Source organism: Syngnathoides biaculeatus, chromosome 13, assembly GCF_019802595.1.
Source record: "Syngnathoides biaculeatus isolate LvHL_M chromosome 13, ASM1980259v1, whole genome shotgun sequence".
NCBI lineage: Eukaryota > Metazoa > Chordata > Actinopteri > Syngnathiformes > Syngnathidae > Syngnathoides > Syngnathoides biaculeatus.
The window spans coordinates 27,208,957-27,226,576 of NC_084652.1; the positions used below are offsets into that span (position 1 = coordinate 27,208,957).

A 17,620-nucleotide genomic window follows, 5' to 3' on the forward strand; every position below is an offset into this window, starting at 1 on the left:
CCTTTTTTCACCAAGCTGCTTGGCAATTTCTCCTTAACCCTTTCCAGCTGCGTGGAGTTGTACAATTTTGACACTGGTGTCTTTAGACTTCAGTCTTGGCCACGGTACAAGTTTGAGTCTTACTGATTGTATGGGGTGGACAGGTGTCTTTATGCAGGTAACGACCTCACACAGGTCTGATTCAGGATAATACATGGAATGGAGGTGGACTTTTAAAGGAGGGCTAACAGGTCTTTGAGGGTCAGAATTCTAGCTGATAGACAGGTGTTCAAATACCTATTTATGTATCACTGAAATTGTTACTAAAATCATACATTCTGATTTCTGAATTTTACTTTTTAGATTATCTCTCTCACAGTGCTTTTTGTTGTTAATGAAAAGAATACCACGCTTATAGATTTTGGTCTCCTGCAGGCCAGGAGAACAATTGCATCATTTTGTAAAAAAAGTAGACGTTCCTTCAATAAAAGTATGGATGTTGGAAATGGCATCTTGTGTTGCACTGGAAAGACTCACGTATATCATGAGAGGAAGAGCTCAGGAATTTGAGGACATATAGAGACAGAAGAGTTTTTGAAAAAAAATGTGAATAATTTGTGATGTGTACTTTTTTTTAACACTTATGTCTGTGCATAGTTTTTTTTTGTTTTTTTGTTTTACTGTTATTGTTGTTTTTGTAAAATTATATATGAGAAATCAATATAATCAGTATAAAAAAAAAAAAATCTCTCACAGTGGACATGCACCTACGATGAAAATTTCAGACCCCTCCAAAATTTGGAGTGGGAGAACTTGCAATATAGCACGATGTTCAAATACTTATTTTTTTCACTGGAGTACACTACTGTGATCAGTCAACATATTTCCATTGCTATCCTTAAACACCTTTACTTGCTGCACATCCTTCCCATATCTATCCCTCTGTCTGGCCAACCTGTAGAGATTCTTTTCTCCTTCTTTCATATCCAATCTGATGTACATGTCGTCATATGCCTCTTGTTTAGCTTTTGCCACCTCTACCTTTGTCCTACGTCACATCTCAATGTACTCCTTTCACCACTCCTCAGTCCTCTCCGTGTCCCACTTCTTTGCTAATTGCTTGCCTTGAATGAGTTCCTATATTTTGATGTTCCACCACCAAGTTTCCTTTTCCCCTTTCCTACCCGAAGACACCCCAAGTAAACTCCTACCTGCCTCTCTGAAAACCTTGGCAGTAGTATTCCAGTCTTCTGGTCGCTCTTCCTGTCCATCTCGAGTCTGTTTCAACTCTTTCCAAAAAGCCACACAACATTCTTCCTTTCTCAAATTCGACCACCTGATTCTCTGCTCTAACTTTGGCTTCTTAATCTTCCTACCCGGTACCAGAGTCATCTTACACACCACCATCCTATGCTGTCGGGCTACACTCTTCCCCCACCACTACTTTACAATGAGTAACCTCCGTCAGATTACATCGTCTGCACAAAATATAGTCCACCTGCGTGCTTCTACCTCCGCTCTTGTAGGTCACTCTATGTTCCTGTCTCTTCTGGAAATAATTATTCACCACTTCCAATTCAATCCTTTTTCGGAAGTCCACCACCATTGACCCTCAAAGTTCCTTTGCTGAATGCCGTACTTACCCATTACTTCTTCATCGCCCCTCTTTCCTTGGCCAACATGTCCATTGAATTCTGCACCAATCACAACTCTCTCGCTCTCTGGGATGCTCAGAACTCCTTCATCTAGTTCCTTCCAGAATTTCTATTTCAAATCTAGGTCACATCCTACCTGTGGGGCATACCGCTACATTATACACAATACCCTCAATTTCAAATTTCATCCTCATCACTTGATCTCATCCTCTTTTCACCTCCAGTACATCCTTAGCCAGCTCTTCCTTTAAAATAACCCCTACTCCATTTCCCGTCCCATCTTCTCCATGGTAAAATAATTTTAACCCAGCTCCTCAACTTCTAGCCTTCTCATTTTCCACTTACTCTCTTGGATGCACAGTATAGCAACCTTTCTCCTAATCATCATGCCAACTAACTCCTGAGCTTTTCCTGTCATAGTCCCAACATTCAAAGTCTCTACCCACAGCTGTCGGGTTTGTGTATTTCTCTTCTTCCTTTGCAGACTAAGACGTTTTCCTCCTCTTTTTTGCCTTTGACCTACATTTCCTGAATATCTACCTATGCCTTGCAGATTAACAATGCCGGGGCCGGGTGGATTCAGCCCATGCCACAACCTATCCGTTATGGATTTCGTTTGATGAAAGCTCATTTATCTTTGGCACAGTTTTTAGGACGGATGCCCTTCCTGACACAACACTCTGCATTTATCAGGTCTTGGGACTAGCCAACAGGTCGCACGATATTGTGTTCCTCAAAGGGCTGCAGATAGTCAAAAAAAGCAATGAAATCAACCAAGTCAACACATAAGGTACACAATTCACATACAACTTTATCTATGTTAAAGTCCAAATCGAAGCAGTCAAATAAACAAAGTCAACATATAAGTAACACAATTCACATACTACCAAGTCTATGTTAAATTTAAAGTTAAAGTTAAAAGGGTATATGGCTAAGAGGGTTCGAGTATTAAAAAAAATGTAAAGGATATGTAGATTTAAAGGATATGGGGATGAAAAAGATTCACACCAATGGCTCTCACTCCAGTAGTTGCAGGTTGAGGTTGCTCAAGATATTCTGCAAGCAATAATTCGGTTTTACACCAAGAAAAACAGACAGGGATATCATTGTTGGTTTAAAAAAAATAATATATGATTCATGGTTGGCTTGGTTTAGTTAGCAATGTATCTTTTTTTGTTTGTTGACATTTTCATTATAAATTTGCAACAACACAAAGTTGTTCTTAAAAATATTCTGATGGGATTGTAAATGCTGTAATCTGAATCTTTGAATAAGACATGTAACTTCAGTGATCAACACTGATCTGACCACAGTGCATCCGTCTGATGTTGCTCACAGGAGGGAACGTTGGTTTTGACATTAATTTACAGGTTTATTTCTAAATGTTGGTTACAAAACAAGCCTGATCCTAAACAATCAGTATTCACCTGGAAACTGGAAATTCAAGTTCACCGTACTGAGCATGTTTGGAAGTTAGGCCAAAAGCACGTTTAGAGCTTCTTCATGTACTGCGAGCGGATTTATGTCGAAAGTCATCAACATCATGAGCCATGTCCAAGGAAATTCAGTTGCACAGAAAACATTTCCGAGATATAGCACAGGTACTGTTCAGCATATAACTATAATAAGTATGAGATTGTGATTTACTTTGATTTGATCTATGTTCTAACATTAGACTAGTCTGTCTATATATCTAAATGCAAACGTTCATTTTCTCACACGGTACTGCGTCATTTTGAAGTTGAAAACTTTTTCACTCTACATACTTTAGGAAGATAGAGATCTACTGCTAGCTTTCATCAATGAATTGATAATAGATAACGCCATAAATTACGCTATATTATAACAATACATCATGATTAAATAAAATATAAGTATATGAATACTTGGTTTTGAAATTTAATGTCTATTGACCTCTTTAAAAATGTCTGTCTCACTCTGTGCAGTGTCAAATTATGATTATGGTGTTAGGTAACAACTACATGTTCTTGGGATAAGAACTCAGTAAGTTATTTTAAGGTCTTAAGATTCCATCCCTGATCACACCCGCAACTTTATATCTGCGCGCACAACTGGTGAACCACACTCGCAACTTTATATCTGCGGTCATGACTAACCACACCCGTACATTTTTCAAATGTAAATGACAGCTGTACTTTTCCACGAGCATCCTCAAGGCATCTGTGGTACTCTTTCTTAGCATGAAACCAAGATGTTGCTCACATATACTTACTTGTGTCCTGAGTCTAGCCTCAACTTCTCTTTCCCATAACGTCATTGTGTGGCTCATCATCTTTATTCCTAGTTCCCACAGCTCTGCAAATCGAGCAGAGTAATACAATGGCGTCAGTATACCTTGCTCCCATCATCTGGATTATACCTGCGTTGTTGAGCACTCTTGGTCCGTGTATTCATCCCCAAGGAACTGACCCATGTCAAATACATGTACGGGAGACAATAGGGAAGCCTCGTCCAGTTGGGGTCGATAGTCGTACAAATTCTTGCCCACACAATAGCACCAAATGTTAGCTCGTATTAAGTTCATATTTGCTCTATGGGAGCTCTTGTGATGCATGCTATTATTGAGCACACTGCGATGTATTTCGCACTTGTGACTATTTGGTGAAATCAATTAGATATTTTCCATCATGTTACATCACTGATCGAAAGGCATGTGTAATAATTTATCCATCCTCTTTCCGCAATGATTATCCTCACAAGGGTTGTGGGCGCGCTGCCGCCCGTCCCAGCCAATCCCTGGCAAGAGGCGAGGCACACCCTGAACAGGTCGCAAGCCAACTGCAGGGGACAGAAAGCAAAACAACCCTTTGCATCCGCCTTCACCCTTATAGGTAATATATCTTCAATAAACCCGCCATGCTTGTTTTCGGAATGTGGGATTACACCGTAGTATCCTCAGAAAAAAAACACATAGGCATGGGGAAAACACACAGGACTTCAGAACTGCAAGATAGATGTGCTAACTCGTTCTCCACCATGCCTCGATGCACGTAGTTATTCGTAGTAGGAAGGAACGGGAAGAGGAGGATCAGCTATTTTATCATTCTTGGCAAAAAGGACATGACAGCGTGAGAGAGACCCAAACGAATTAGCAGAATGGAATACAGGGCGGATTTTTAGAAACTGCAGGATACACCTCAGGGATGCATTGTTTTTTGGGCAATACAGGTGTGAATGCTACATTTCAGAAGAAAAAAATTTTTAATGATAAGGAGCAATTGAACTTTTCTCAGAACTGTCTGCCTGAGACTTTTCAGGTATGGCACTTAATTATGGCAAACACTTGACAGCTTTTGAGACCCATTCCTCTCTGTAGATTAAGGACAGCTTGCTACTATGGGGTCTTTCATAAAAGAAAGAAAAAAAAAAAAAATTCCATTGTCTCTCCAGTCTGAGTGTATGGTCGAGTGCCGTCAGATTGTCCTCAAGTCTGTGTTGTTTGCAGAAGCTTCTTTTTGTCTTTATGAATATCATTTCTACATGGCCTTCTGTATTGGCAATTTGCCAAATGGTGCTTCAAGTTTGTCATTCTTTATTCACTAATAGGGAACAAAGGCCCCCAAAATATCAAATTTCTTAAAAGTTTTGGAATGTAAAGTTTTGGACTGCTTCACACTTTTTTTCTTAACTTTGGTAGTATGAATTTGAACTTTGGCACAGTTACGTAACCTAAGAAAGCAATTAATATAAACAGCCTTGTTTAGTGCCAGTTAAAACCCAAATGGTGCTAGCTTCTTTTGCTGCAGCATGTAATCCCTGTCTAACGCCAACTGATGTCATGCAGGGCTCAACATTAACCTTTGCATCTACTTGCCCTACTGGGCAAGTGAATCTAAATCTCACTTGCCCCATCCGAAAGCCCACTTGCTATAGCTTTCAACAAATATTTCGTGCTTTTATAGCAACTGTTATTATATACTATATATAGGTTTTGTTATCGTTTATTGCATCCATGTGACAATACACAATGTAGCTCCTTCTGACCTTCTCTCTACTTTTCCATGAACTTCTGCAAGGAAAATAATGCATGTTTTTTTTTTTTTTTTTGGCGTGAAGACATACTGTTGGGCAGAAAGTTACTTCTGTCTGCACTTCCACATGCATTGCCACAGTTCCTCCATGTGTACTCTTTCATATACTTTATCTACAAAGACGCACTGTCGCGAGAGCCTTTCTCACCACTTCTCAAAAAGCTCCCTAACACTTCCTTTCACAGCTTCCACCTTATAATCCTCTGCTCTGCCTTTGTCTACCCAAACCTCCTCCCTACAACCAGAGTCATCTTAGACACCACAATCCTCTGCTGTCAAGCCACACCCTCCCCTAGCAATACCTTAGTCACCAATATCCTTGATTACTTCGTCTGCACAGGATGTAATTTACCTGCATGCTTCTACCTCCGCTCTTGTAGGTCATCTTATGTTCCTTTCTCTCTCTCTCTCTCATCTCTCTCTCTCTCATCTCTCTCTCTCTCTATCTCTCTCTCTCTCTCTCTCTCTCTCTCATCTCTCTCTCTCTCTCTCTCTCCTCTCTCTCTCTCTCTCTCTCTTCTCTCTCTCTCTTCTCTCTCTCTCTCTCTATCTCTCTCTCTCTCTGTCTCTCTCTCTCTCTCTCTCTCTCATCTCTCTCTCTCTCTCTCTCTCTCTCTCTCTCTCTCTCTCTCTGTCTCTCTCTCTCTCTGTCTCTCTCTCTGTCTCTCTCTCTCTCTCTCTCTCTCTCTCTCTCTCTCTCTCTCTCTGAGCTATTTCATCTAGCTCCTTCAAAGATGTCTGTCACAATATACCTGTTGTTTCGATATGATAATCTCCACCTCAAAGACATTCTTAGCTAACTTTTCCTTTAAAATAACTCCCTCATTTCTCTTCCCATCGTCACCATTGTAGAAAATTTTATGCCCATAAACTTCTCACCTTATTGCCTTTTCACCTGCTCTCCTGGACACACAATACATCTATTTTTCTTGATTATCGTTTCAATGAAATCCAGATATTTTCCTCGCCCTCATGAATGTGAGCAAGCACTTGAGAGAGTATGAGTGACTGCTTGACTCGAAGAGGACCGCAGCTCATCCGCCCTGTGTGCCTTCGGCATTACTTGGCTCTAGTCTGCTACCCAGTCAACATGGGCTTAGCTTTCCCCAGGTGTTTGGACACTTAGAATTGGTCGAAAACCAAGGTATTTTTTTCTACAATTTTTGGGGTCGAAAACCAATTTGTACAACTACTGAGCCATTCAAATTCCGAGGTTCTACTGTATTATGTCAAACTTTGTTGAAAGTAGAGTTTTAATTCCAGAAACTGAAGTACCAGCTACCGTCATTTACATTTACCATAAGATCATCATAAATATCAGACATTGCATTTAAGCATCCTGTGAGTAACAATGAATAAGGTTGTAACACAGCGCCATCTTCTGGTTTAATAACTGGCCAATCCAAGACTTCCTGATGTAGACTATCGCTGATAGTGATCACCCAAAAACGTTTCAGCATTTGCTTGGCTTTTACGTAACCAATTGAGGGTTTCATTTGGTCGCAGCTTTTGACTAAATCATCCAGTGGTCCACTTGTTTATTGCAGTAGAAACTGTAGTCAGTCACGATTAGCACTAGTTCAGCCTTCTACTCCTTCGATTGATCTAAGAAAATGATTTCTAATCAAGAGGATCCAAAAAATCCAGTGTATTTGTCTAGGCTCAAAACACTTTTGCTAAAAATTCCAAAATTCCTCCTTATCCGTAAATTGCTCTAAGCCAGAATTAAGATATACAAATTTCTGCTGCATGCAGTTAAAATCAGCACGCAATTTATTCTTTACAGTGTTGACATTTGAGTCATCTTCTATAAGCTGTTCAGTTTGTTTTCCAATTATTTGGGATTGTTTCTGCTTGCGTACGTGCAACTGTCTTGCTTTGTGCTCTTCCACAGCCTCAGTCATTTTAGCTTTGTTTTCCGATGTTTTGTTCATCTAGAGTTTTCCACAGAGCAAAATGATAGGGCAAAATACCTAACGTAATTTCTTCCACAACAGGCTACAAAGATTTCAAGATCGCCATCTTATTGGCAACTCACATCATCGCAACATGGAATCAACTTACAGTTTAAAATCCTTAAGATGTCCGCACGTTATTTTCTTCAAGCTTAAAAATTATTTTCCTTTTTGTCCAACGCATTCTCTTCCAAAGTCCACATATTATTATTATTTAAATGTACTTTTGTGAATGGCGTTAAGCTTGATGCATTCTTCCTGAGTTCATTTGCTTACCAGTAAGTAATCCGCTGATGCAGTTGTTTTGGTCAAAGAAAGCGTTTACTTGTGTTAAAAAATAAGCACAAGGGAAAATTTGACCCATTGAATAAGGTTTCCAGTGTAAAATTATGGAATTAAAACACAGCAAAACCAAATAAATGAAGAGAGAACAAAGAGAGGTTAAAAAAGTATTTTGGGCTTTTGTCAACATTTTCACTACATGTCTTCCGGTTCATTACATCATCATCTCAACATACCAACTTCCATACCATCGTCTAGTTGGGCTTTCAGGTGAAATAGAATGGAGGATCTGGATCGTTTTTCTGCATGAACAGTTTCATTGTATCACATTAGAGTTTCTAGTTTCAGATTTTTTATTTAAACTATTATACTGAATTAATTTTTGCGAGTCAATCAGTCAAACAGAAAAGTTTCTAGAGGCTGAAAAAAAATCAAAAGACAAAGCACTAGTTCAAAACGAGTAATGAGAAAAATTAAATAAATAGATAATTTCATATGTGCAACAAAGCAACATTAAATATAAATATTGCCTGGGGCTGTAGTGCTACACCTTGTGAGGGAAGGACATGACCAAATAGCCTATGACAAGACAGGGACAGTAGAAGAAGCATGCAGGACAAGGGTTGTGAATCTGGCAGTACAATGGAAATGTGTTGGGATGAATTAAAAAAAAAAGTTAAGGACCTTCAGTGGTCCACCCGGAGCCATTCTGTGGACAGGACGCATCCCACACCAAGGGACTCATAGTAATCTGCTGGCCCCCCTTAGGTGACCTCTCAACTGGCAAGTCCCCAGTCCCGCTCACCCCACCATCCTCCAGATTTCCCTCCCCCAAACCCGCAGGGCCCACAATGCGGCCAGGCCCTGCCCAGTCCAATAATGGGAGAACATCCCCCACCTAATGGATCGGGCAAATAGGAGCGCCCATCAGAGGAACGATGACGGGGGACCCCACGCCAAGGAGTCATACAGCACAAGGGTCCTCGGCCTCAGCAGCACCACCATATAACTAGGTGATGATTCACCCCACCCCCCATTGCAATGAATGCAAGATCCCCGACTGGCAGTCATTGACCCTAACCCGTGGATCAGTGCTGCCCCTGAGTGAGGTGGTGCAATTAAAATCTGGAGGGCTATTGAGCCAAGGGGCAGGGGGTTGTTCAGGCACTACTAACAACCAACTGCACCCCCACCCCACCCCCACCACGCCGCCACTGACCCATCGACCCACAGAGATGGGTGTATGCGATGGATGGAAAAAAAAAAAAGGTGATTTGTGTAATGCATTTAAAATCCTGGAGGGCAGGCAGGATGGAGGGGCAGAGCGCACGGACATTTCAAAACCCTGTCCATCACTCATTAACCCCAGACCAGTCCCCCAGGAACACGATATGAATATGTGCCCAGGTGTGATAAGAATATGTACAGTTTATAGTGTGTGTGCGGCGCTAGGTGAGGGATTAAGAGACATGGCAGGTCAGGCCTATCAGGCTGGTAAATCACCCTATCCCCACCCAGTACTTGCCTCAAAGAATGGGAGGTGGACACTCCCCAGGCAGGGATCCACCCCCCCCCCAAAAAAAAAAAAAAAAAAAAGGGAAACAGGCCCAAGGAGTTGACCGGGGAGGCATCATTCCCACCAGCAGTCACAGCAGGAAACCCAGAGGGTGCCTATAAAAAAAAAGTGTGCGAACCACTGCATTCAGTTTCCTGTTTAACTGCTTTTATTTTTCATTTTCATACGTGTTTGTGTTTTGTTGGGTTAATTTTTTTGTTTTAATATAATGACCTCAGTACTATATTTTTGTCACAGTGCCTAGCTTCTGTTGTGCAGTGGGAGTTGACTGGAAATCTCTGACCACACCGGCCTGCTTGCCCCTCACCACTGACTACTTCCCTGACCGCCAAATGCTACAAAGTGACTACACTGAGGGATGCTACGACTTACTGCCACACAGTGATCTGGAGAGGTATCTGGAGACATTTAGTTTGACCCAATCATGCAAAAAAATGTTATTGAGATTATGTACAAAATTAGTCTGAGAAAAATGGGTACATCTTAAATATCCAATCATTTTAAAGGTACCCATTGATCAAATAGGTTTTCTGCATTTAAAATAAAAGAACAAAAACAGATGCTGAGTCATAAGTGAAGTTGAAACCCAAAGACTAAAAATGTGTTTTAAGACAAGTTTTGAAACTGGACAAGGAGGAGGTCGGGGGACCATCTTTATCCATCTGCAAAGGGAGCTCCTTCCACAGCGTGGGACAGCAGTTTGTAAAGGACCAATCCCCTCTGAGCTCCTGGCTAGACTTTGGTTCCTCAATATGGACCTGACCTGAGCCACCAGGTACGCCATAGGGATAGAGTAACTCAGTGAGGTAAAGTGGACAAGACAATAAGAGATTTAAAAAGGAAAAAAGAAGGACAGCAACGCCGGGGCATATCTAATGTACAAAGGGAGCTCCTTCCACAGTGTGGGACTGCGACGGAAAAGGCCCATTTCCCTCAGAGTTTCTGCTTAGCCTTTGGTATCTCAAGAAGCACCTGACCTTAGGCACCAGACCCTGCATAAGGATAGAGTAACTCACCAAGGTAAGTTAGCCAAGACCACTTAGAGATATAAAAAAAAAAAAAAGGAATCTTAAACGACTGTATTCTAAAATTCACTGAGTTAAAAATGAGCCTGTGACATGGTCAAATTTTAAATTGTAGGCAGTTGTCGATTTGAACGCAAAAAGTAAATCCAGTCATCCCGCTCTAGTTTGCGGATCACCTATCGTGGATTCAGTGCATCGCGGGTTTTTTCACACACTAAAAAAAAAGACAGGTAATCTCCTCCATGTACTATATCACTTTAAGCCATATCCGCCTTTTGGAGCTGATTGGCTGCATCATCGAAGCTCCACCCAGCAACTTCCTTTCTCCCTTCTTGTTCCATTGTTCAATTTGCCACGACTTTTGACTCTGTGTGCATAACCTCTCGAATTCAAAATGCATCCAAAAATAAGATAATCTTAATAGAGTTAAGAATAAGCTTTAAGATTAAGCTGCTGCCGAAATGCCCAAGATGAAGAGACAGATGAAAAATTAGAGGATTGCTTGAAAATGAAGCTGCTTTCATTTTGTAGACAGCGGATGCAAAAAAAAAAAAACAGCCTGTGACTATGTGAAAGAGGAGGGGACGGAGCTGATGTATCAGTAAAAAAGGGAAACTTTTGGATATGATCAAAGACCGCAGAAGTTACCATTTTGTGATGCCATTGTGGCGTGAATTAATCAGTGGCGTGCCACATAAAGAATGATGTGGTAAGCAACTTTTAGCTCCAATGAAGCATTCAACCCCTCGAGAACGAGGCTTTTCAGCAAGCAATGGTTGGTTTGAAAAATTTTACAAGCGTGGTCCATGCTGTTGAGTTTAGCAATTGTGTTGATGGCATTATGTCCTTTTACTGGGTGTTGTATTAAATAAATTAATAGTTATCTCATATTTGCTCTTTTGTTTTGCTTTTAATGCACTTTTGTTATGCTTAATTTGCATACATTGACCGGCATTTGCTTATCAACGCACGGTTGCTTTATTTATCATGTTTGCTGTGTAAATAAAGAGGATCCGTGGAGATGTGGCCAGAATGAGAGACAGTCAGAGAGAGACATCCTGCGTTCTCCTCTCATAAAAAAGTGAGGAGGGGGCGCCACACCAGCGAATTGGAAGTGATAGAACAGCAGCGCGCCGGAGGTATTGTTACAACAATGCGGTGCGGACACTGCGCTACACTGGAAGACATCACGCGTTTTATTTGTGACTTTCTGTATTGCAATAAAAATGTATTTTGTTATTGTTTAACACGACACTTGTCATGTTATAATTTTTGTCTGAAATGTATAAATGCTTGCTGTTGAATCAACATTGTGGTACCTCCACGACAGCCCCAGTGGAACGGAAGTGACGTCACACCGGCGCGCCAGAAACTGGCGTCGATGCTGGGTGCCACGAGCATTTGGTTCTACAGAGAAGACAGCACGTGTTTGGTTTGTTTGACTTTCTGTACTGCAATAAAAAAGGTTATTTTATCATTAACTATACACTTGTAGTGTTGTAATTTTTGTCTCAAGTGGCCAAAGTATAAATTCTATACTGTTGATGAAACATTCTGATTTCCACATGGCAGCTCGAGTAGACGTTTTCCAGTGATGAATGGTAACTATACAGTGATATAATACAGTAAGTGTTTTATAATTTGTAATTGTACATTTATAATCCTCTTTTCCTTCCGGCTTGTCCCGTTACGGGTCGCCACAGCGTGTCATCTTTTTCCATTTAAGCCTATCTCCTGCATCTTCCTCTCTTAACACCAACTGCCCTCATGTCTTCCCTCACAAACTTCCATCAACCTCTTTGGTCTTCCTATCACTCTTTTACCTGGCAGGTCCATCCTCAGAACCTTTCGACCAATATACTCACTCTCTCGCCTCTGGACATCTCCAAACCATCGAAGTCTGCTCTCTCGAACCTTGTCTCTAAAACGTTTCAATTTTGGCTGTCCTTCTAATGAGCTCATTTCTAATCCTATCCAACCTGCTCATTCCGAGAGAGAACCTCAACATCTTCATTTCTGCCACGTCTTGTTCCACTTCCCGTCATCTCTTAAGTGCCACGGTCATGGCCATCTGAACCACTGTTTTAGAAACTTCGCCCTTCATCCTACCAGAGACTCTTATATCACATAATCCACCAGACTTCTTCCGTCAACTGTTCCAATCTGCTTGGACCCGTTTCTTCACTTCTTTACCACACTCACCATTGCTCTGGATTGTTGACCCCAAGTATTTGAAGTCGTCCACCCTTGCTATCTCTTCTCCCTGTAGCCTGACACTTCCCCCTCCACCCCTCTCATTCACGCACATATATTCTGTTTTACTTTTGCTAATCTTCATTCCTCTCCTTTCCAGTGCATGCCTCGATCTTTCTAATTGTTCCCCCACATGCTCCCTGCTTTCACTGCATTTCACAATATCATCTGTGAACATCATGGTCCAAGGGGATTCCAGTCTAACCTCACCTGTCAGCCTATCCATTACCCCTGCAAACAGGAAGGGGCTCACAGAGCTGACGACTGATGCAGTCCCACCTCCACCTTAAATTCTTCTGTCACACCCAAGGCACACCTCGCTACTGTTCTGCTGTCCCCATACATGTCCTGTACTATTCTACCATATTTCTCCGTCAAACCAGACTTATACATACAGTAACACAGTTCCTCTCTTGGTACTCTGTCATAGGCTTTCTCTAGATCCACAAAGACACAATGTAGCTCCTTCTGACCTTCTCTGTACTTTTCCACTAGCATCCTCAAGGCAAATAATGCATCTGTGGTACTCTTCCTAGGCATGAAACCATAGTGTTGCTCGCACATACTTCTGACCTGAGTCGAGCCTCCACTATTCTTTCCCATAACTTCATTGTGTGGCTCATCAACTTTATTCCTCTATAGTTTCCACAACTCTGAACATCGCCTTTGTACTTAAAAATGAAGCTCGCTCCCTCTCGCTGGTATTCTGTTGAATAAGTTGGTCAAAAACACCACAACCACCTGTCCAAATTGCTTCCATATGTCCACCGATATGTCATCAGGACCAACTCCCTTTCCATTTTTCATCCTCTTTAGAGCCTTTCAAACTTCCCCCTTAGCTGACCATTGCCACTTCCTGGTGCTTTACACTTGCCTCTTCTACTCTTGCTTCTCTCTCATTTTCTTCATTTCTCAAAAGTATTATTTCCATCTATTTAGCACACGACTGGCACCAGTCAACACATTTCCATCGGTATCCTTAATCAACCTTACCTGCAGCACATCCTTCCCATCTCTATCCCTCTGCCTCATCAACCTGTAAAGATCCTTTTCTCCTTCTTTCGTGCCCAACCTGCTGTACGTCATCTTATGCCTGTTGTTTAGGATTCATCACCTCTAGCTTTGCCCTACATCGGATCTCAATGTATTCTTTCTGCCTCTCCTCAGTACTCTTCATGTCCCACTTCTTCTTCACTAATCTCTTTTCTTGGATGACTTCCTATATTTTGGGGCTCCACCACCAAGTCTCCTTCTCCCCCTTTCTACCAGAAGACACACCAAGTACTCTCCTGCCTCTCTGATCACCTTGGCTGTAGTAGTCCAGTCTTCCGGGATCTCCCCCTGTCCATCAAGAGCCCGTCTCACCTCTTTCCGGCAGGCCGTACAATATTCTTCCTTTCTTGGAATCCACCACATGGTTCTTTGCTCTACTTTTGTGTTCCTAATCTTCTTACCCACCACCAGAGTCATCCTACACATCACTCTTCTATGCTGTCGAGCTACTCTCTCCCCTCCCACAACCTTACAGTCGGTAACCTCCTTCCTATCCTTCTGTTCAGTTCTTTTCTAACTTCTCCCTGAAGATCAATGCCACTTCCCGGTCATTCACACTTGCCTCTTGCTCTACCTTCTCTCCCATTTTCTTCATTCAGTAGCTTCTCAAAGTACTCTTTCCTTCTACTTAGCAGACTACTGGCACCAGTCAACATATTTCCATCTCTATCCTTAATCACCCTTACCTGCTGCACATCCTTCCCATCTCTATCCCTCTGTCTGGCCATCCTGTAGAGCTCCTTTTCTCCTTCTTTTCTATCCAACCTGGAGTACATGTCAGCATCTGCCTCTTGTTTAGCCGTCACCACCTCAACATTTGCCCTATGACACATCTCAATGTATTCCTTTCGCCTCTCCTCAGTCCTCTTCGTGTCCCACTTTTTCTTCGCAAATTTTTCCTTGGATGACTTCCTGTATTTTAGGGTTCCACCACCAAGTCTCCTCCTCTTTCATACCAGAAGACACCCCAATTACTCTCCTGCCTGCCTCTCTGAATATCTCAGCAGTAGTATTCCTGTCTTCTGGGAGCTCTTCCTGTTCATCTAGAGCCTGTCTCACCGCTTTCCGACAGACCACACAACATTCTTCCTTTCTCATCTTCCACTATCTGATTCTCTGCTCTACCATTGTCCTCTTAGTCTTCTTACCCGCTACCAGAGTCATCCTACACACCACCATCCTACGCTGTCAAGCTACAATCTCCCCCACCAATACTTTACGATATGTAACCTCCGTCAGATTACACCATCTCCACAAAATATAATCCACCTGTGTGCTTTTACCTCCGGTCTTGTAGGTCACTCTATCTTCCTGTCTCTTCTAGAAATAAGTGTTAACCACTGCCAATACCATCCTTTTTGCGAAGTCCACCACCATCTGACCCTCTAAGTTCCTTTGCTGGATGCCGTACTTACCCATCACTTCTTCATTGCTTCTGTTTCCTTTGCCAACATGTCCATTTAAATCTTCACCAATAACAGTTCTCTCTCTGTCTGGGATGCTCAGGACAACTTCATCTAGTTCCTTCCAGAATTTCTCTTTCAAGTCGAGGTCACATCCTACCTGTGGGGCATAGCTGCTAATGACATACATAATACCCTCAATTTCAAATTTCATATTCATCACTCGATCTGATATTCTTTTCACATCCAAGACATTCTTCGCCAGCTCTTCTTTTAAAATAACCCCGACTCCATTTCTCTTGCCAAATACTCTGTGATAAAATAATTTAAACCCTGCACCTCAACTTCTACCCTTACTACCTTTCCACTTGCTCTCTTGGATGCACAATATATCAACATTTCTCCTAATCATCATGTCAACTTAGTCCTGAGCATTTCCTGTTATCGTCGCAACATTCAAAGTCCCTAAACACAGCTGTAGGATGCCCGGATCACGACCTAACTGTTATGGAATTTCGTGTGATGAACGCTCATATATTTTTGGCAGAGTTTTACGCCAGACTCCCTTCCTGACACAACCCTCTCCATTTATTGGGGCTTGGGACTGGCCGACAACTTGCACAATATTGTGCTGGACAACGGGCTGCAGTTGGTCAAAAAAAAAAAAAAAAAAGCAATCACATAAACAGTGTCAACACATAAACTACACAAATCACATACTGCCTAATCGATGTTAAAGTTAAGGTCAAATGAAAGCAATCACATGAACACATTCAGCACATATGGTACAAATCATACTGTGTGAAAATATAAAGGATATGACAAAAGGATATGTGGATGGGAGGGATTCAAACCACAATGGCCCTCAGTCTCATAGTTGAACGTTGAGTCCAAGTTCGATGTTTGGTCCTCGTTGTTTATGTAGGTAGTGTTGTTAGCGCGCTGAGCTAGGCTAACTTGGGCTGAACAGTTTCAAAGGGAACGATATGGCAACAATTTGGGTACTAAGATGAACCAAAATAATACTTGTTAAATTTCCTACAAATCCTCACGGCCCTCGTCGTACAAGTTATGAAGTTATTCATGTTCGATGTTTCTTCAACAGCTCGGTATGATCACAAACGCGTCTCGTAGTTAGCCAGCTAAGATAAGGTGGTCTGGGACTATAAGCAAGTTCAAGTTGACGTTTCTACTTGCCCAGCTTACTCCTATGTACTCACGGTCCTCGATGTAAACGAAACGTAGGTTTTGCTGGTCATGCAAGTACTAACTTAATATTAATATACTAAATATTTGATTACAGACGTTACTTGATGTTATCAAGCTAGGTTAGGTGAGGCTAGGCTAGGCCGCGCAGCTTCAACTTAAATGAATAAGGCTCCAATTTGGGTACTAAGATGACACAGATGATGGTTTTAGTCCACAGAGGTCGTCACCAGAGGTGTCCTATGTCGAGTATTCACAAGATTCGGTCCAAATTCAGCAAAATTTATTTAATGTACGGTCTTGCAGTTCAGAGCCTCTTCGATTAGTTGTCAACAGTTCAGGGACCGGAAAGCTAACTCAAATAATGCATATTGCTCTCCCATTTTTTAATTACAAACTGTCGTTTTTAATGGAAGACTTGATTCTGTGCAGGCGAGAAGATGAAGTGCCAGGGATGAATGCTGCTCAAGTGTTTGAAGAATTTGTCTGTCAGAGGTTGATGCAGGGCTACCAGATCATTGTCCAGTCAAACAAGAGGAGACGACATACCTCTGTAGCTGCTCCCCTTGCCAGCAGTCCTTTATACACCAGAGGTAATTCCAAGTTTCGTAAATGTTTTATCCATTAAATACCGCTGATAAAATGGGATCCTGTCCATGTTTTTGTTTTTCTTGGGATATCTTTGAAAAGTTTTCAGGTGTCCAGAGTGTGGCAACTATAAAATATTTTGCTCCTAAACAAACTCATTTTCAGTCTACCATCTGTCCTTCAAAGTCAAAACAAATCTGCTTTCTCCTAGTGTTGTCCTCATCTGCTATAGTACAGGTCCTCCCTTGTTTTTTTTCGTACTTTTTTCTATGGTCATTTTGTTTAGCGTGAACAGCTAGCTCCAGACTAACACACTGGATGACAGCCTCCATGCTGACTTACTCTTCCATACAGCTGTTAAAGTAAATCAATTTGTTCTTTTGATAAAGTATCATCAATTAGCATAAGTTTTCTTGCCTAGCACATGTGAACCAAAACTCAATTTATCTTGTCAGCTGGTTGCTCTGTCACATCTACATGTTGTCAGAGCGTTGCTGGTGCTGGCACTCGTATGCCTGGAAGAAGTGTGAGCCAGTTGCATGCTCAGGGTTCTGACAATGTGCAGTGGATTTTAGTCTGCTCAAATGCAGGCC

General features: G+C 41.8%; 1 protein-coding gene across 22 annotated transcripts in view; it reads left to right on the forward strand.

Moving 5' to 3' along the window:
* depdc5 (DEP domain containing 5, GATOR1 subcomplex subunit) overlaps nt 1-17,620 on the forward strand; it is a 225,134-nt gene that overhangs the window by 89,779 nt on the left and 117,735 nt on the right. For all 22 annotated transcript variants that reach the window (XM_061838768.1, XM_061838770.1, XM_061838772.1 and 19 more), the window contains 2 exons: nt 9,737-9,893; nt 16,872-17,032. In XM_061838768.1, coding sequence (XP_061694752.1) covers nt 9,737-9,893; nt 16,872-17,032 — 318 coding nt within the window. The remainder of the gene's footprint in view (nt 1-9,736; nt 9,894-16,871; nt 17,033-17,620) is intronic.